At 45.5% G+C, this 20,427-nt stretch overlaps 1 protein-coding gene across 6 annotated transcripts in view; it reads left to right on the top strand.

Moving 5' to 3' along the window:
- Positions 1-20,150, top strand: part of CASKIN1 (CASK interacting protein 1) — a 1,401,469-nt gene extending 1,381,319 nt beyond the window's left edge. For all 6 annotated transcript variants that reach the window (XM_069647339.1, XM_069647342.1, XM_069647341.1 and 3 more), the window contains one exon: positions 6,407-20,150. In XM_069647339.1, the coding sequence (XP_069503440.1) occupies positions 6,407-6,503 (97 nt within the window). In that variant the 3' untranslated portion in view covers positions 6,504-20,150. The remainder of the gene's footprint in view (positions 1-6,406) is intronic.
- The last annotated feature ends 277 nt before the right edge of the window (positions 20,151-20,427 follow it).

Raw genomic sequence — 20,427 nt, 5'->3', positions numbered from 1 at the left:
GATCAAGAATGTAGCAACTCCTCATGACACTGCCCACCTTGAACTGTTCTGCACTGATACTGTAACTATTATATGTACAGATCTGCACACAACTAAACTACTGTAAATTTGTAATTTGGTTGTCAAGCCCCGCCTTGGCAATTGTATTGTTCCATTTCTACGTTTCTGTTAAACTTATGTGTATATATGTAATTTTGTAAATTTTAAGATGAGCGTTTATAATTATGTAACCTGTAAATGAAGCACCCAGATGCCTCAGGGCTTGGTGCGATCTACAAATAAATAAACTAAACTAAGCTGTTCCATAAGGTTCTTAATTGATTGAAATAAACAGCACAGATCTTAATACCTATGGCATTAAGATCTGCATATATCCCTCGGTTCCAAACAATACCTAATTGGAAGAAAAAAAGTTCCTTGCCACACAAGTAAAAAAAGGCGTAATCATATTAGCCAATATTTCTTTGGTCGTTATCATTGTCCGGTTTAATGTATGCTTGGGCATGCCAGAAAGAGTTCTTGTCTACAATACTTATGCCCTTTGGAAATGTGTTAGGCTTCTCCCGAAGAAGATGTTGCAAATTGTTCTCATTAAAGACATTTGAAATGTCATGGGCCCTTTGTCAGAAGCAACAAATTAATAGTTGGCCCTGTGGTGGTGTTAGAAGAAAACCGGTTGACCATGGTCACAGTTGCTAACAAAATTTCACATTACCAAATAAAAGAACAAGGTTGCCGGTAAAAAAATAAAATGACTGGCATGCTGCTGCTACCATGTCCGTGTAGCACTGCTGCCGGAATCTACGGTAGATTCCGATTCTGGGTACACGCGCATTCCGACATGCCGGAAACGGTAGCACCGACATGCAGGTCACAGCCCCTAAACCCCCAATACCGGCATCCTCAATGCCGCAGGCACCAACTCCGGCACTGATGACACCGTAATTACCGTACCAGAAGCAATGTCATCGCGCCGGAACAGGAAATGCACTGGCGGGCATCTTAAAAATCACAATCCATTGCAATCCTCATCCTACAGGAGTACAACTGCCGATCCAAGTGCACAGCTACACTGAGGATAATGACATCGACAACAGGAACCGTCCGTCGCCGCAAACCCTGCTTTAGTGAGCAGGAGCTCAATATGCTTGCGGACACACTAGTCGAGCATGCAGACGTGGTGTTTGGAGCAGATCTGCAATGGCCAGCATAGTTAAGGAAGAAGGTGAAATGAGAGGAAGTGGCTACCAAAGTGTCCGCGGTGGGGACAAAACCCTGGACCGTGAGAGACTGTCGTAAGAGGTGGGACGATTTACGTCTCCGGGTCCGTAACCTCCTCGCCGCCGAGCGCTGCCAGGGTCTGGCCGCAGGAGGTGGTGCGCCATCCCCCATAAAATTCCAGCCATGGGAGGAGACCTGTAGCACCGTCATCCACATGGAGAATATCGAGGGGTTTGGAGATGTGGAAACAGGAGCAGCGTCATCAGGAGATGACGGTGAGCCCCCGTAACTTAAATCACAAATGTCACACATGTATCCCCAATGCCAATGGCAAAGTGCAAATGACAAGTCAGTGGCACCAGATCCCTGCTGCCTTGCCACCCACGACAGCCTCACTGCACGCAAGTATGTACCTGCCAGGAAGACAGGCAACAAACCCCACTGACACACCCCACATGTCCCCTGTAATGCACACACAAGTACCATCTGCATGCACAGACACACATCACTGTCCAACAGATGCTGTCACCGCTGTGCCACCACATGGCCCATTCCACCTCATGGCAAGATGCACACATTAATGATCCCAGTTGCCCACCTGTCACTTCCACCATGTCCCTTCCCGCAGACTCAACATCAATGCAGCAACGTCCACAAGTCAACCGCATCCATATCACAATCAAACTGCACATGTCACATAGCCCCTGCGGCATGGCCACAACACCCAAGCTACTACACACCAGTAACCCAGCCAACAGACACTGCGCCCTCCATGTCCACACCACAAATATGTCCCCACACTGCTTCCCCCACACAATCATGTGTGCACCATGCCATGGCCTACACCATGACCATGCACATGACTTTGAATGTACTAGCATTGATGTATGTCAGATGGATTCACACACATTACTAATGCCAGGCTTCACTGTCCCCCCACAGGCGCACATCATCTGACACACCGAGGGTGAACAAGACACCACACCCACCTCTACTGCAGCACGTCGCCAGTGCACAAAATCAACCCCCACTAGGCAGGAGGCAGGCAGCAGCTCGACAAGACCCGAGCGTGCCACCACAATACACCTGCGCCCAAGCATCCCTGCAAGTCAACACCACCAGTGCCCAAGCCGGCAAGGTGGTACATCACCAGGAAGAGCCGGATTACCCAGTCCTGAGCCTGCCAGAAGATCCGCAATCCCCTGTCCAGAGCCTGCCCGAACATCGGGATTCCTCCCCAATCAGCTAGCCGCCCCACCCTGCAAGTCCAACGGATGGCACAGGTGCACACAGCACTGTTGTGGCCACTGGGCCAGGCACACAGAGCGATGTAGCACAGGATGAAGAAGCTGTGTTCACTCCCCCAGACCCTCGCAGCCCACCTCCCTTGCCACTGCCAGGACTGCGCCACATTAGGGACAGCGAGGGCCGCCTGAGTAGAACAGAGGAGGGTCAAGAGGCTCTGCATGCCCTGGTCAGCCGATACCTCACTGAGGCAGAGTTGACACGCCAGACAATGCAAGACACCTCCCGCAACACTGCACATATGCTCGGCAGGGCAACCGAGGGCGTGTACCAACTGGCAAGGCGTGTGCGTGAGGGGAATGAGTTAATGTCATCAATGGCAGAGTCTATAAACATGCTGGTGACCGCAATTGCCGAGCAACGGCACATCATCACCCTACTTGTACCATCCGCTAGCGCAAAACACCAAGCAGCTCTTCCCAAGGAAGCCCTGTGCGCGTCACTCACAGCGACTGAATCGGCCGCAGGTGGCTCATCCCCATCCACAAAAAAGGGCCGCAAATAGGCCATATAACCAGTGCATGTGTGGGGGGAGTAGTTGGGAAGGGCATATGGGGGTTGTGGGGGAGGGCGCAGCGGGCTTGTGGGTGGTGGTTGTGGTGGTTGTGGTGGAATACAGGGTAGTGGGGGAGGTGGTGTTGGGGCAATGGGTGTGGGGCTAGTGGGCGAAGGGGTGTCGGGGCATTGGGTGTGGGGCTAGTGGGAAGGGGGTGCTGGGGCATTGGGTGTGGGGCTAGTGTGGGAGGAGATGTGGGGTAAATTTAGGGGGATAGAAGTCTAAGGTTCAAAAAATATAATCTGTACATAATTCTTCATCTTTCAATACACCTGGTGTAGCAAAACAAAATCATATGCCTGGACATTGCTTCTTGACTGTGTGTCAATTTAATTATGTACAGTGTCCAGCACCCAGTGTGTCCCATGCCCAGTGCCATGTCTTTCACATTCCATCAAAAGTAATTGTCAATTAATGTTTGCCGTGTGGCATGTCCATCATGGCCACGGTGGTGCTGAGGAATCCCAGCATCTTCTTCATCCTCAGGTGGCATTATGTCCATGTCAGGGGGCAGAGGGACGTTGCGCCGGATGCACATGTTGTGCAGCATCGCACACACTAACACCATTTTGCCCACCTTCTCAGGACCATAGATGAGGGCTCCCTCCCGACTTGCTGAGGCAGCAGAACCGGTCCTTCAACAGGCCAAATGTTTGTTTGATGGTTGTGCACGGTTGTAGGCCTTTTCGTGCTTGTTGTGTGGTTGCCTGATGGGGGTCAAGAGCCAGGCCATCAGGGGATACCCGGCATCACCTGTATGTGAGCAAGAGAAAGGGAACATGTGATTAATTTGGTCATTCCATGTTACCACTGGCTGTACAGTGTTGTTGACAAAGAACACTGAAACACAGGATGACATGACAGTAGATGGCAATTGTCATTCTCTGTTGCCCGGAAAGTGAGGGTAGGGCTGATCCTTGTGGGGGGTGGGGTAGGTGCAGTTGCTGCCACATGGCCCATTAAATGAGAACCTGCACATGCACAATTCATGTCCTACACACCATTGTGGTCGCACTTTTCATGATTGTGTTACCAATGGAAATTGAGTGTGCATATAATGGAAATTGAGTGTGCATATACAGTGTCTAGTCACATTTGCCTGCTCTCATCATTGTGATACAGGAGTATAGCCAGTATGCATACTATATGCACAGATATCCATGTACATTTGCATCGACACACCCCCACATGACTAAGCCAGATGTCCATAGGTAGTATGTAGCACGGGTGAAGGGTGACGGTACTGTATTACGTCTGGGTGGGTGCTAGCATGGTGGAATGGTGCTACATTGGATGTGTCCCGCACCTCAATGCCATATCTGGGTGTAGTGATTAATTGTGCGTTTCTGTGTTTCCATATTCAACCCATTGTACTTGTATGTGTCCCTTAAGGTAACAGGACTTGCATACTGATCTGCGGTATACCAGTGGACTGAGTGCACCCACTGATTCTGTATGTGTGACTGATGGTTTTCTTCCTGGTGGAGCATCCTGACTTGTGATTTCATTTGCAGAGATCCCATTTCATGCATTGTCAGTTCAGGGTGGTGCATTGTGGTACATGTGGTTCAGGTTTTCAGATGGGCCTAATACATGTGCTGGTGTGAGCTCTGTGTCTGTTTGCTTGTAGACACGGCTGTGAGGGCCTTGCATATCTGCATGCATTAGCTGTGCTGCAGTTTCTGTGAAATCTTCAGAATTCATACTTCAGGGAACCCAGTAAACTGTGTGTGGTCTTTAACTGATCAATGTGTGAGGGTTCATGGTGTGTATGTTGGTAATGCTGTGTTTGCTTGGTCTATTTCCACATCTGACTGAGCATTCTATTGGCCTACCCACTCTCTCTGCACTTCATTGCAATACCTGGTTATGTGTAGGGGTTTTGGCAGGAGTCATGATGCATTCATGCATGCAGTGTGCACTTGTGCTCCTCATTAATGCAATCTTGTGCTATGTTCCCACGTCCCTACCAGCAGACAGTGTGTGTGTGTGTGTGTGTGTGTGTGTGTGTGTGTGTGTGTGTGTGTGTGTGTGTGTGTGTGTGTGTGTGTGTGTGTGTGTGTGTGTGTGTGTGTGTGTGTGTGTGTGTGTGTGTGTGTGTGTGTGTGTGTGTGTGTGTGTGTGTGTGTGTGTGTGTGTGTGTGTGTGTGTGTGTGTGTGTGTGTGTGTGTGTGTGTGTGTGTGTGTGTGTGTGTTGTTTTTTTTCTCCTTTTGGGCTCTGCCAGACTCCATTGCCTCCACCTGTGGCTGATTTCTGCACACCAGATTTCTATTACCGCCTGCAACGAGATGCCGGTGTTTACAGCATCATTGTATCCATTATTACTGGCATGTCCATGTCGGTAATAGCATGTTCGTGCACCTCTAAATGTGCACTTAACTGCAGCATGCCGGTGTCACTGGCACAGTTGCCGCGGGTCCCTACCAGTGACACCGGCAACGCGGCTTGTAATACTCCGGTCCGGTAAACTATGCCGGTATGGTAACACCGACATCAATTTTACCGGACTGGCAACCTTGTAATGAATGATTCTTGAAAAATGTAAAGAAAAGAAATAGTTTTTTACAACCAATTTGAGGATTGGGTTTGCAAACTAGGAAAAACACGGTAACGTGAAATGTGGGGCATCAATTAGATAAAAAGGAATGTATTCCAGAGACTCCTTTGCACTCTCAAAGGAACCACGCATAGATCCTGCATGTTCCATCTCCAGTTAATGGTCTTTCAAAAACCTATAATTTACAGAAAATACAATCTTACATCCTTGAAAATGTGAGAATCTGCCATGTCCAAAAGTTCGAAAAAACAAAAAACTGCCTCATCTGGGTTCCCACTTGTGACAGGGCTCTGCAAAAAAAAAGAAAACATGGTTCACAGTGCATATTCCTTCCTAGGATAATTTCCACAACCTATGAAATGTTTAAAAATAACACGTGCAGGAGCACTTCTCTCGTCAGGAAACCTAGGTGGATTTGAGCCCAGAACCTCCTCTTCCATCCCAAGCTATGGTTTCTTTTCTTGATGCACAACTCATGATAAATAGCTTTGAATGATGTTGCCAGGAATTCTTGTATCAAAGAGGGAACTGTCCAGGAACCATAGTAACAAATACATTAGGTTATATTCCATTGTTACAAGAGTTTTGTTAAGGTGAAACCATGAAATGCATACCAATCTGTAGACAAACCTTGGCAGTGATATTATCTGTGAGCTGTGTGTCGCGTGCAGGTTGGCTGTGGCATGTAACAGTACTTGAGCAAAGGCTGCATTGTGCACTGGGTTCTAATCGTCTAATTATCTCTCTTGATCTTTCCTTCCTCTAGCTCTGCCACAGAGTCAAAGAGCACAGTCAGTATCCTGGATGATATCGGCAGTATGTTTGATGACCTCGCTGACCAGTTGGACGCAATGCTGGAATGAAGTGGGAGAGAGAATTGGGATAACCTCAGGATTTACAATGGGTACTAGGGCACAACGTCTTCTCAATCTCCCCCCTAAAACTTCTCTTGTACAGAATCCCTCTCCTCCTCCTCCTCCTCCTCCTCCCTGGAAATCTCCCGATCCTGTTCGCACAAACACGCAATGAAGATACCTCAGGATTGTGCCCGGTTTTCCAGCGCAGATTTCCACTCGGGACGGTTCAATCCGCCAGCTTTCAGGAAGAAGAAAGGCTTGTTCTGTTTCTTCTGCAACAAGGCGGGACCCGTTCTCGGGGGGGAAAAAGGAAACGGAGACCCCCTAACCCTTCTGATGATGGCTATGTGTGTGTGTGTGTGTGCGTGTGTGTACTGTGGCATGATGACTTGGAAGACGATGGTAGGAAGCCCTTTAGCATTCCTGGCAGCCTCTGGTCATTTCTGAATGCTTTCATTCCCCTCGCACAGCAAATCCCCTTTCAATCCTTAAAGCCCCCCCCCCGCATGGGCCACACGGGGGCACAACTTCGACCGGGAAATCCGGACTGGCTTTCCCCAGTTCTGTGGCTCTAGCCTGAACACACGCTTCATGAAGATGATGCACGAAATGCTGACTGACAATAACACCCTGTTTTCAGGTCAAAAAGCAACAGCAGTGTAGCAGACAGAAGAAGGACTTTGCTCCAAAAGTGGAATCTTTCTGGTAATTGTTTTGATCCAAGGCACGTTATTTTAACGTTGACTTTGCTCAGAGTTGGTTGATCACTCAAAAGAATAAACAGAATTCCACCGTTCCACCTCTACACCTTCTCCTGCTCCTGCCTCAGCATATTTCTAGTCACGATTTCCTCATGTCTCCTGCAGCAGCCGACCAGTAGGAATAAGGGCGAGCGATGGGTTTTCCATGTTGTTGTTTTAAATGTTGTCCACTTCATGTCTGCGTATAATTGAGGCAAATGGCCTCTTTTTAAAGGAAAGAGGGAGAGTCAGCCTTCAGCATTTTGGGCAAGTATTCTGCACCTCTTGTCTTGTTTCTACAAGGCTTGACTGAGAAGACATTTTTTATAGAATGAAGAATTCGCCCACTCTGTTGTAAATGTATCTGTATTTAAATATTCTATGGAGCGAAACTGAAATGAGAAAGATGGACAAATTAGCCCTTGATAGGGGCAGAATAAGATGACTCCCTCTAGTAGAAGTCTGGACATAGCGTGAGTAGCATGGAAGTTTAAGATCATGAATTAGCTCCAACAGCTGACAGACAAGTCAAAAACCTCCTCGAATAATTTATACCCTGAGCTTGCACCCAAGGAAGTTCCTCCTAAGGAAGGCCGGATCAGAGGACACTCGCAAACCAGAACAGCCAGGAAGAGTAAACAGTATATTTTTCAATTTAAAAAACCAAATGTGATCAGATGTAACCCTCATGAATGCCACTGGTCAGCTCAGCTTGACCCGGTGAGCTTGCCAACCATCAGGGTCATGTCTAGCTAGCATCAACACTTAGGTCAGTACTTGAAATGGTGACAACCAAATAGTTCAGGTAACGCCTGGATGACACTGCCCGTTTCCCTTCTGTGATGTGTTGGTATTGCCCCCTTTGCACTGCTGATGGGAAGCGCTGATACTGACCCATTGCTCTCATCATAGTCCCTCTAAAAAGCACATAGTCTCATAAAATCTATTGCAGCCCTGATGAGACGCGCTGCTCCTGTCCCATTGAAGGCAGTGAAGTCCTAATAAGTAGTTACCGCCATATTAAAGTTATAACAGTACCAAAGAGAGGTGACGGGGTGTCTCATTAAAGGCATTGTAGCACTATAAAGCTATATGCGCTCTCACTTTATTAATGAATAAGTGCCAGGACTGAGAATCTGTCGGCACCTGTCCCATCAAGCATAGCTCTAATGAACCGATACAGGGGATTAAAGCATACTTTATGCAGGGCGATGCCCTTGTCCACCTACTTTTTTTCTGCCACTCTGTCGTGGGCTTGTACTTGCCTCGTTTGTTTTCCGAGTGGACTGCTTGTTGAGTTCTTGCAGCCCTCTTGTGTCAGGCTCCCGTAAATGTGCTACTTTATGCTCCATCCCCATCGTGATTCCAATCGCATCACTGTCGCCATTTGCAGAATATTAGACCAACTTTGTAAAATAGTGGGCAAGCTGGAAAGCCTGTAGGGCATCCATTACTCGGTAGAGTGGTGTCCTGAAAACCGTACATGGGGCCAAGATGCAATCAGGTTGTGGCTGGAGCTATGCCAGCTATGCCACTGTCTTAAAGCTGAAGTCAACGCTGCCCCCATATATCCTATGGAAACGCCATGGAATGAGCTGGGCTCGTCTACCATTGAATAGTCAAATTGAGTTATGTTTTCAGACTACCCACAACAAAAAAGCAAGAGGAAACTATACATACAATGAATAATAGTAGAGATTATGTTTATATATGTTGACATTTTTTTAAAAAAAATTGTGAACTTTTTCTATAAGGCCGGTCGACAAACCATCCCTAAATGGAAATCTATATTATTTGTAGATTTAACAATTTTCCATTGTTCCACTTAACACAGACTTGCAAAAAACAAGTCTAAAATTCAGTACTTTTTTTTGTTTTTTTTTATACATAAAACAATGTAGGGTTTCACAGACATTCAAGACTAGAAAAGACCACAATCAAGAAAGGAGTTGTATAGACAATGGCTGGATCTGTTCTTGATTCTCTTATGAAAATCATTTAGAAAGGGTTTAAAGCAGACATTATTATTGCAGGTCCCATTTAAGTACCAATTCAGAGTTCTATAGATTGCTCTATATGAGATGCCAGGGCAGACTTGCAGAGATGGAGCGAACAACAGGGACACGTCTCTTGAGCCTAGATGGTGACATCCAACTATTTGGACAGAGATTCCTTTTAATAATTGTCTCTATTCACAGAAATCATGAACATCAGAGCAAGACTGTGTGTTTCTGTTAAACTTTACTACTCCACTAGTTGTTGACATGGTTTGGGAAAACAGTACTGGTTTAGATTTAGGAGGCCTGGCTAGGTGGCAGCACCCGGGGAACAGGCAAAGCCCCTATCCCTTGCAGGGAGTCACTTTCCAATGTTTTCAACCAAAACTGTATCGTTAGGCAATCCTCATATGCTTTGTGCACGAGTCTAAATGTGGTTGAGCAAATGATATGCCTACTTATTATACGCATACATGTGATATGCATACACATTGTATTGCCTTCTTCAGGTATACGTTTTTCTTCTGTTTCCTGTAGGCATTTGGTGTCTTGTAAGTTGATTACTTTTCCAGTTTTTGAAACAGTGGGTACAATATCCATTACATAGCCAAGAGAATCCGCAGTTCAGCCTGGCTTCAGTGCCAGCCAAGAGAGGCATCCTTATGTTCACTGAGGGAAGATTTTACTGGGTGAGTTGTATTGGCACATAGAGGAGTTAGTGCTAAGCTACCAGCCATCTCGAAACGTAGGAGCACCCGTTCCCAAGCACTAGGTTCCCCGGTGGATTGACATGCCATACATGTACCAAACGTAACAGTGCATCCGGGCAAGCTGTTGTTTAAACATTTCTCGAATTATATGGTACAAATACAAATGAAATGCTTATTTAAGTGTTTTATCTCCTCCCCTTTGGATGGCATTAGATTCCAAAGAAGTTAATTGCCCAAGAGACCTCCTTGGAATGATCACCTTGCCACATTTCCAGGTATGTGGTGGTAGTGCTGAGTTTCTTCATAGCCAGCCCCCAACAGTACAGGCCATTAGACTGTGGAGCAGTATTTGCACTGGGCAGGATGTGCTGTTACTGGTAGGCTGGCATCCCGAGGAGCGAAAACCCATACAGGACGGTTTGGGTTGTGCTGACCGACACTGGCACAGGCTATCACTGTCTGCGCTCTGCACAATTCCAGTACAGATTCAAATGGATGCACCTGTCTGTACACATTCCCAGTACAGGTTGTCTGTACTATTGACAATGTTGCCACAGACTGACCTGGAATTGTGCACGATGGCAGTGCAGTCCAGAATACATTTGTGCATAGTGATATTTTAGACTGACCAAACAAGAGAGCAATTCCAGGGTAGTAATGCCAATACAGGCTGTCTGCACTGTAAAGGTCTGAACAGGCTGAAATAGCCCATGATATACACAATGCAAGCACAGTGCAGCATGGGGCATGCTTGTGCACAGTGATAGTACAGTGCACACAATGGCTGGTGCAGTAACAGTCAATTAGAGTCCATGCACTTAGCCCTATGCCTGCTGCAGTTTTCCCAAACAGTGGTCCATGCAGTGCTGGCACTGACCAATGTCTGGAAAGGCATGGTCAACGCAGACTACTCTGATAGTGCACTAGTGTATGAAGCGTGCAATGCAATCCAAGATTCTCTATGCAAGTGCAACACAGGTATGCTGGGTGCGGTGCCAGACTAGATGTGCCAAAGTGATTGTACGGCTTGTGCAATCAAAGATTCTCTATGCAAGTGCAACGAGGGTTTGCTGGGTGCAGTGCCAGACTAGATGTGCTTAAGTGTTTCTCACCAATGCATTGTGTACCACCACAGAGCATGCATATGCACGTTGCATTCTGCATATGCCCTAATCAGCATAGACACATATAAGCAGAGATCTTGCATTCCTTTCAGACCACATTTATCCTGGTGTATTGCCATTTCTGGCAATGCCTTTGCAAACTGTTCTGTGCCTGATGAAATGACCGCATTAGCCGCACCCATGCAGACTGATGTAAGCATGGTCCAGTGCCACCACAGACAGTGCCTTTGCACAGTGATCTATGTTGATGCGGTGGCAGCACATACTGTACCAATGGAGGTGGGATTATGCCTGGCCTGGTTAGAGCCAGCACTGAATATTAAAATTCAGACATGAGCAATCCTGGTGTAGAGACAGCAGTGAGTAAGCAAAATATCAATACGTCTGTTCTCCCGGCGCAGAGACTGAATCAACTGTTCAAGGGACAATACCTTGTTAAGAGCCAAGTGTGACTGCCCAACTAGAGGCAGATCTATCCTTGGCACATAGCAAGACCTGGATGATCAATGTACAATGCCTTGTTAGGAGCCAAGAGCGACTCCCAAACTATGCCTGATGCATAGCCAGCATTGTTTGTGCAAATGCAGACAGGATTGTGACTCTGTGAGAGTGCACCTTGCCCACTACTAACACACGATTGTTTGAAAGGATTCCATATGCACCACCCTCCGAAACGGAGTGTCCCTTCCCGCAAGGGCTGCAAGCCCCAGTGTGGCTATTGACATAAGCACAAATAGAGCATGCCAGGCGATCTGGCAAATGAGAATGGTTGGGATATGAGTGTCTGCAGCCCTCACTCTGTGTCCAAGGTATGGGGCAACAGAGTCCCTGCACTTGATGGTTGGCAAATGGAGCATTGGTATTACATTTCTGCATGTGTGCTCTATAGATGCTCGGGAGCGGACTCACCAAATGCTCACTGTATTTCACATCGTAAAACTAAACTGTTAGATTTGTGTAGTAGGTTATGAAGCACAATGTAGCGATGAGTGAAAGATCCTTCTCCTCTTTTGGATAATTTGCCCGGAAACTATACAATTCTTGCTGCACATAGGCCTGCAGCCTGATTGCCCAGCAGGAAAGAGTACCAGCATTATTAGCTCCACCACGGTGGGGCTCTTCTTCATTTCGCCTCACCCCAGGGAAAATACCAGATATTCTTTTCTCATTACCATTACCCTCTTCTCTAGATCCTTTTCCCCCCCTCCGTCCAGCTCCAAGCACGGTCACAGTAAGAATGTATACCGTCTCAGGCAAAGAGCCCTTTGGATTCCACCCCGCCTTGTAATTAGGTCAGATTTTATATTTTTGGGCCAAAACAGTGACAGATATTACAACGTATAATGGGGCCAGATTTTATGTTTTTAGAGCCAATGTGGTACCTTTGATGGTGCCGTCCTGGACAGCCGCAATTGAACTTGCCACGGCCAAGAAGAACTGTAGGTAACTCCTTTCCTCAAATCCTCCCCAAGAAAATTATGTAGGAACTTATTTGTATCCTGCAACCTGTTTACATGTTTTGCTTCCGTCCCTGCCCCGGGACTTCTTTCTCGTTTTTTTTATTGTATCTACCCTAAAGGGGGTATTTGTGTTGCAAAATGTATTTACTATCCCCCCACAATGAAGAATCCCTATACCAACAAGACCAAAACACCATTGTTATGAGCTGCTATCACACAGAACTAGTATTACCTCCCCAGGACATGTGCAGTATATTTAAAGAGTTTATTTACATAGAAGCTCCAAGAAGAGCATTCTGGGAGTAGCGCCATATGAATAGTTTATTTGTGGGTAAACGTTATTGCAGAGATATTAATTTATTACCAAACACTATATAGCAGAGAGACCTTATTTTTAGAGCATGTGCACATTAAATAAATGACTTCCGTTTGCGGTGCATGTGCGCCGAGATACGAAACCTCGGCGCACATGCATGAACCCGGGTTCAGGGCCATCTATAAGCAGGAGGAGAACCGACCCCCAAGTTGGGCCTCCTTAATTGACATGAGGTTTAGACGTAGCAAATGCTGGGGGCGAGGCTTTGGAGTCGCTACCATCTCAGCCTCTGTCCATGTGACCTTCAATGGCTGATCTACTGTTATAAATGTCTAATTTTTTAAACGTCCTGAAACGGGTTGAAATTCTATTAAATTCCCCTTTCTTCCTGTCTGGCACTCTATTCACCTAAGTTGATCCAGCAGACTACTGCGACTTGAAATATGGGCGTGAGTGCCCTGAAAAGGCACACATAGTAGCCAGCAAATTGGTAAGAGAACCTACCCTCCAGGGTCACATCATCTACCATTTACATGTTGGCCCTCAGCCTCTTACTGCTACTTTGGGAAAGGGTCGGTCATACCCACTTTGGTCGTCTGACCACCTGTCTACTGTGACCGGAGTCCTGCTATAATTGGTGTGGCTGGGGGCATGTCATCACTACTGTGACTGGAGGCCTGTTATTATTAGTGTGGCTGGGGGCATGTCATCACTACTGTGACCTGAGTCCTGCTAAAATTGGGGTGGCTGGGGATATGTCATCACTCCTGTAACCGGAGGCCTGTTATTATTAGTGTGACTGGGGGAATGTCATCACTCCTGTAACCGGAGGCCTGTTATTATTAGTGTGGCTGGGGACATGTCATCACTCCTGTAACCAGAGGCCTGTTATTATTAGTGTGGCTGGGGACATGTCATCACTCCTGTAACCGGAGGCCTGTTATTATTAGTGTGGCTGGTGGCATGTCATCACTACTGTGACCTGAGTCCTGCTAAAATTGGTGTGGCTGGGGGCATGTCATCACTCCTGTGACTGGAGGCCTGTTATTAGTGTGGCTGGGGGCATTTAATCACTACTGTGACTGGGGGACTGTGATACACACTGGCTTCGTTGTCTGCCTTAGTCATTGTGTGTTAAGAGGCTTCAATAAACCCTGTAGTGCAGCCTGCAGCGACCACTGTTTCGTGAAGTTTGCAGTAACCACTGCACTTCGATACCCATATTGTGCCTTGTGTTGTGCTCCATCGATGGTTCCTGAAGTAACTCTTGGGACCAATTGCCTGCACTCACGGCGGTGCCGACGGGTTGACTTAAGAACACGATAACAGACAGCAGGATTAAGCTGAACCCGGTGTGATCATGCTATTTGCCATCAATTTACGTAGCTGTGTCTAGGAAATGCATAAAGTGTCTGCCTTTCATAGTGAACTCTGACGACGTAACACAACACGTCTACGCATTTTAAAAGACCGGCTGAAAGCCCCATCCAATCGCTGTGGACAGAATCCAGTGTTCCGGTACTTGTTAATATTGTCCTGAAAGCGACTCACTATATGTGCTGAGTATTCATGGAAGTTAAGGGCCATGAGCGGGCACTTACAAGGCAGCGTGCCTCTCATCTTTCTTTTCTTTACAAAACAAGAAACTTTAAAAAACAAACAGAGGTTTTCAAAATAAAACCAGTTGGGCCATTGACTTTAACCTGCCGATACCGTGTATACCTCACCAACCTGATCAAGTGGCTCATCGTCCTCGGTGAAAATGTCACCAGGAAAAGGTCGCCAGTGAGGCGTTTATTTTTCCATATGCCTAAAAAGCCTTCCCTAACATATTCTAGGACTGGTGTTATTTACTGTTTTAAACTTCAGTCCTAGAATATTTTGGGAAAGTGCTCGATTTCCTTCAGGGTGCAAATTTGGTTAAATGTCGCCGCCTGGCAACCTTGTCCTTAGCGACAACATCACTGGATACCATCGACCTCATGGTCATCACAGTCCCTTCTGCCAGATATGCCAATCACAAGCCACAGCTTGAACCACCTTATTTATTGTGTTCCATTCAAGCCCCAGAATGTATTCAATACTCGACTAAGCCTATTAGGGGAGTTTGGGTGTGTGCAAACTTCTTATTCCTGTCGCTTTGAGCCTAGCACTGCTTAGTGACCCTTTCTTCTATGTGCTGCCCTCCGAGGCAAGAAGACTCTTCATGGCCAAGGGGAATCCATACATTAAAACAAAGGGAAAATACGAATGGGAGATTTGACCAAATTTCGGGCGTATGAAAATTATGTATGGCTGAAAATTTCGACCAAGTCCCCCATTGTTATGTTAGGAAGATTTTTAACATGCACTACCACCCGAAGACATCTTGATGCGAGGACTGGGATCGGTGCAAGCTGCTATGGTGACCCTAGAATAGCAACGTTTTCAGGGCTTTCCTGAATTGGAGATGATTTGCCATGGCTCTAAGGCCAGAGGGCAGCCCACTCCATAGTCTACTGGCAGCATATGAAAAAGCCTGCCCTCCTATACGGGCCCGGCGATTCTTTGGGACAGCCACTAAGTTGGCATCTCCTGAACGCAATGATCTGCCAGAGACATGGGGCAGAAACTTGTCCTGTAAATACTCAGGTCCCTGTTTGAAAAAGGCACGATGTACTAAACACAAAGCCTTGAATTTAATTCTCTGTGCTACTGGAAGCCAGTGGAGTGCCCGGATACCAGGCTTATGTGATCTCCGACAAGGAGATGCGGTAACCACCCTGGCCGCCAAGTTCTGAAACAACTGCAGGCGGTGCACCAGCTTAAAAAGGCTGCGCTAGATAAAGTGCATTACAATAGTCGATCCAACTAGTAATCAGGGAGTACACCACTAAAGGCTGAAAATGTTCAGGCAAAAAAGCAAGACACAGCGCAGACCCTAAGAAAAAAATGACCAGTCTTACAAACCGCACTAACCTGTGGTAACATTGAGAGATCAGATGATAATAGGACCCCTAAATTCCTAACCACCTTCACCAGAGTGGGAATGCCAGAAAGAACCTGACCCTACCGCAGCAAACAGAGAGGAACCCACCACCAAGACTTCAGTCTTGTCCCCATCCAGCTTCAGCCAATTCGCACTCATCCAATTTCCTACTTCCGACAGACATTCCCGAAATTCAAGGGACACTAAGCCTGGATCCTGATCCAAACGGACCAGGATCTGAATGTCGTCGGCATAGGAATAGCAACGGAAACCGTAGGAACGGATGAGGTGAATCAGCGGCTAAATATAGATATTAAAAAGCATAGCGGACAAGACCGCTCCCTGGGGAACCCCACTGGATAGAACTCGAGAAGAAGAAAGAAAAGGAGATAAAGATGCAAACCAGCTCAGGACACGTCTGTAGGTGAGATAACAGGATGGCATGGTTGACTTGTGTCAAATGCCGCTGACCGATCTCATAATATCAGGGCTCCCACACTGCCCCGATCAGCTAACATAGTAAGATCATCGACCACAGACACTCGCACACTCTCAGTGCCTCGACCTGGGGCGAAACCCAGACTGAAAGGGGTCAAAGAAGGAAGATGACTCAAGAAAAGAAGAAAGCAGAGGGGCAATTAGAGACTCCATTCGGTGGTGTTACAGTGAACAAGAGCAGCAAGGGTGTCTCCTGCATTCTTGCTCACTGTAATGTCAGCAGCGGCTGCAGGGTTCCCCCACAGCCGTCGGAATAACGTTTTTAAAACAAAATAAAAGCAAGAAAAGAGGTCCCTCCGGCACCGGTTCCCATCCACATAAGTGAAGGGAACCGGCGTTGCAAAGGGATGCAGGACACAGCGGCACACAAGGAGGTGTGCTGCCCACAGTTGAGCAAGGGGCGGGCAAGTGGGTAGTCCGAAATGTCCAGAGGAGAGAAAAACCAGTTATTTTCTGTAAAATAACTTTCATTTTTTTTCTCCTTCTGACAATTCAGATTTGTTCATTTCTCGGTAATCCTGGCCAATGTCCTGCTGTGCCATCAAGGACTTAGAAGCTATAGGAGCAAGACAGCATGGTCCCTGCTCTGTAATGGCCACTTTGCATTAGCTATCCTATCAGTTAGCTTTTTCTGAGTGGTTCCTCGTGGGTCAGAGAGCTAGAATGGTCCTAAGAGGTCCGTAGAGGATAAAGAACCGTCACTTAATCAGCTGCTCTCTGGTGAGTGTCAGGTGAAAGGCAAAGAAAGAGTTATCCAGAGGTGCCATGGTAAACAGTTTCTTCACGCTTTTTTACCGCCTTGCCTGATGATCTACAGTTCAATGGTATAGGCATGCTACACCTTTAGAGGCAGGAATGGACTGAAAGACTTAGTTGAGAACATGACTTTCTTAGTGTCCAAAGGCTCGGTTTGACCAGAAGTGATTGGATGTCTGGTGCATTCATATATCGGGGTTGCTGAGAAGAGCTGCATTTCCTTTGTGTCTTGAACTCTGCCACCCCCACACACACTAGGCACTAGACTACTGACAGGGGCCCTCAGCAGAGACAAATAGTGCCCAACACACAGATAAACAAACTCTTTGAAACTTCAAAACCTCCCGGCATAGATGCTCATGGTGCGGAGAAGAGCTTAAATCAAATATGCCTGACACACTTAAGGATTACCCACCCACATGTAGGAAGGGTCTCAGGTTTGGAATGGGAAGGAACCTGGCACGCTAGAACATGATAGTGGGAAAAAAGAATGCAGAAATCCTACAGTGTTTTGGGCATTCTAGACTTTGTTCAAAATCAGAGGGCATCATGCCGGTGCAACAATTCTCAATACCCAAATGTTTAGCTTCGAGAAAAACAAGATTCAATTGCACAACCCAACTGCTAGATGGCAGAATTTTGCACGGCATGAGAATTTACTATTACAGAAATTGTCTAGCTAAAATAGTGTTACAAGTAAGTAATCATCTGCTTCTCAGCATGCGAGGATGCTGCAGAATCTGATATTCTGTGGACTGTCATTAAACACTTTAGTTCAAACAGAAGTAAGTCAGTCAGTATGTTATCCTTCTATATGGGCAATGCTGGAACCTCCATTGTAAAGACAAGTTCCGAAGTTGTGAACCCATATCATGAAAGGACTCAAGTGAGGCTATGTGTCAGAGTGCCAGACAATGTTCAGAAAGAGCGGTATGTTTTTTTAATTTGATTGTTTTGTTTCTATAGTGCCAGATGCCATCACTAGAGACTTCAGCGCACATGGCACAGATTTTAAGAGCACAACCAGTGAGAAAAGGTCAAGGAGGTCTATTGCACACCCGTATGGCCTCTTGTTAAAGATCCGGATAAAAGTGGATCCAAACTCTAAACACAGCACAGGCAGGAAAAGTACATTGAATCACTAAACCGGGCATCATGTAAAATAAAAGATACACAAGTTATATTTTGCAATTTGCAAAAAATAGATCTACATTTTATAACCTCTTCAGCCCAGAAAAATTCAAATTATATTTCAGAAAGGGTTCTGTGTGCGTCAATCTTTACTATTTTTTTTTTATAGTACATTTGAGTTTTGTATAGCCGTGGGAGAGTTTGGGAGGTGTTAGTCTTAAATGAGGTTCATAATGCTATCATAGCGGTGGGTCAATATAGAGGCTTACACACTCTTTAGCTGTAATTTAGCCAGTGAAATGACATAGAATGGTGGCCTGCTACTGACAACAAAAATTAGGGCCCTTAAAGATAGACCAAGCACCTTAACACCAGCTGCTCCTGGCTCCTATTTTGGGCTCTATAAACACTTTTCTGCATACAAATAGTTATTTCTATATTTAAAACATTTGTTGCAATGATGATTGCTCTATGTTTACCCAATGTATTTTACCTAAAAACATACTCAAAAGGTTGCCATGAATAGTTGTTTTGTAGATCTTTGTCGCATCCCCATAGAAAAAAAGGGTAATTACACTCTCAAAAACTACCCACCCATGCAGGCCCTCTTTCATATAGCATGTTGGGTCACTGCATGTGGCCCTGGCATTTCTTTGAGAGTAAACTGCCTTTAAAACACATCTGAATCCACCTTTGACTATTGAAAAGGCAGCAAAAACGTAACCCCAGAGGCAGATATTGGGTGGGGACTTGGTGAGGAATTAAACGTGTACATCTTTTATTTTCCCCAAAATTAATTCAGTTTGAAAAATAGAAAACCTTGAAAAAATTAAATGGGATTTTGGAGGAAGCCCAAGCAAGGGATGAACAGAAACAAGAAAACACACATTTCGACTTATTTTTTTGTAAATAGTGATTCATATTGCTGCCTTAATGACTAGTTCACAAACCAGTCAGGGTGCAAAGGTCCCACTTGATTATCCCTATTTTTTTTAAAGCATTTCTCTTGCTGATGTCTTCACGTTGCCTTGTTATTTTTGTTATATATGTGTCGTTGTACATACGTGTGCGTTAAAATGACCTTTGTGTAACTGTTATTGCAGAGCGCAGGCCTCAAAATCTGGGTTGTCCTTTGAGTTTTGAAAAAGTCGTTTTGCTTGTGGAGCTTTTTTTTCGAGTGTTTTTTTTTATTGTTCATGAAAGCAAATAAAAAAGCTCTAATTGTGTTTGCTGATGTAAAAATGGTCGTGCAGAAAGTTCTAGAAGGAGCGAAACACACCTGAAAACCTTCATCAAAAGCCTGCACCATAGGTGTTGTAAAGAAAATATATATTTAAAAGCTGCACTCAAAACCCTCATACAGTGCATACATGACTGGTATATATGTAACATATATATTTTTTAATGATTAATTTATGGAAGTTCATATCGTATCTTTGTTCTGTAAAACCTTTGGCATCTTGGTGCTTACCTGCTGATAATCTGTGCTTTTGTCAGGCCTAGAAATTCGTATTATTATTATTATTATTATGGCTTGGTAGTCTGTGGTGCCGTGAAGGTTTTGCTCACATCGAATCTGGTGGAAAGTAAGACGAAAACATATACAGATATAAAAGTATATATGAAAAGATGTTATTTGGAAATAATTATTGCAAAGAAGTAACTCAGAGGAGACAATGTACCAACGAAAAAGATCTGTACCATTCACTGTATATACGTATTTAAAAAAAAAGATGAGAAAAAAAGTTATTTTTTATTGTCAGAGATTATGGATGCACAGAGAAAGGAATGGTCCATGTGTTGCTGATGTGCCCGGTCTGTGCCCTGTCCGGTCTGTGCCATTGTGGTGTACCATGCTCCCCCCTGATGCCGGGTGGGTGGCAGTCGCCTGTATGCCTGACATGGCCTCCGCTGCCACCGGCTCCCAATAAATGTCTGGAAAAAAATCAGAAATGTGGTTTTTCTCATCTTTCTTTGTGTTTTTTAAAAAAGAATTGTAATTGTTTAATTATACTTTCCACAATATCAACACCTGCAAACATAAAGTAAGCGTTTTAGCTTAAGTGTCAATCTGGGTGCTTCTGCTACACGTGGTGGTCTTGATTATGGAATCAGGCTGCGTCACACACTTGTATCCCTTCTTGTCCATTAGCATAACATTTTTTATTTACATTATTTATTATACATTTTAGTTCATAGAACCTTTTGTATATTTTGTTTACAAATACAT

This window comes from Ambystoma mexicanum, chromosome 2q, assembly GCF_040938575.1.
Source record: "Ambystoma mexicanum isolate Mex_15411 chromosome 2q, UKY_AmexF1_1, whole genome shotgun sequence".
Classification (NCBI taxonomy): Eukaryota; Metazoa; Chordata; class Amphibia; order Caudata; family Ambystomatidae; genus Ambystoma; species Ambystoma mexicanum.
Note: the sequence above shows the minus strand (reverse complement) of the source record. Positions and strands in the feature narration are given on the sequence as shown.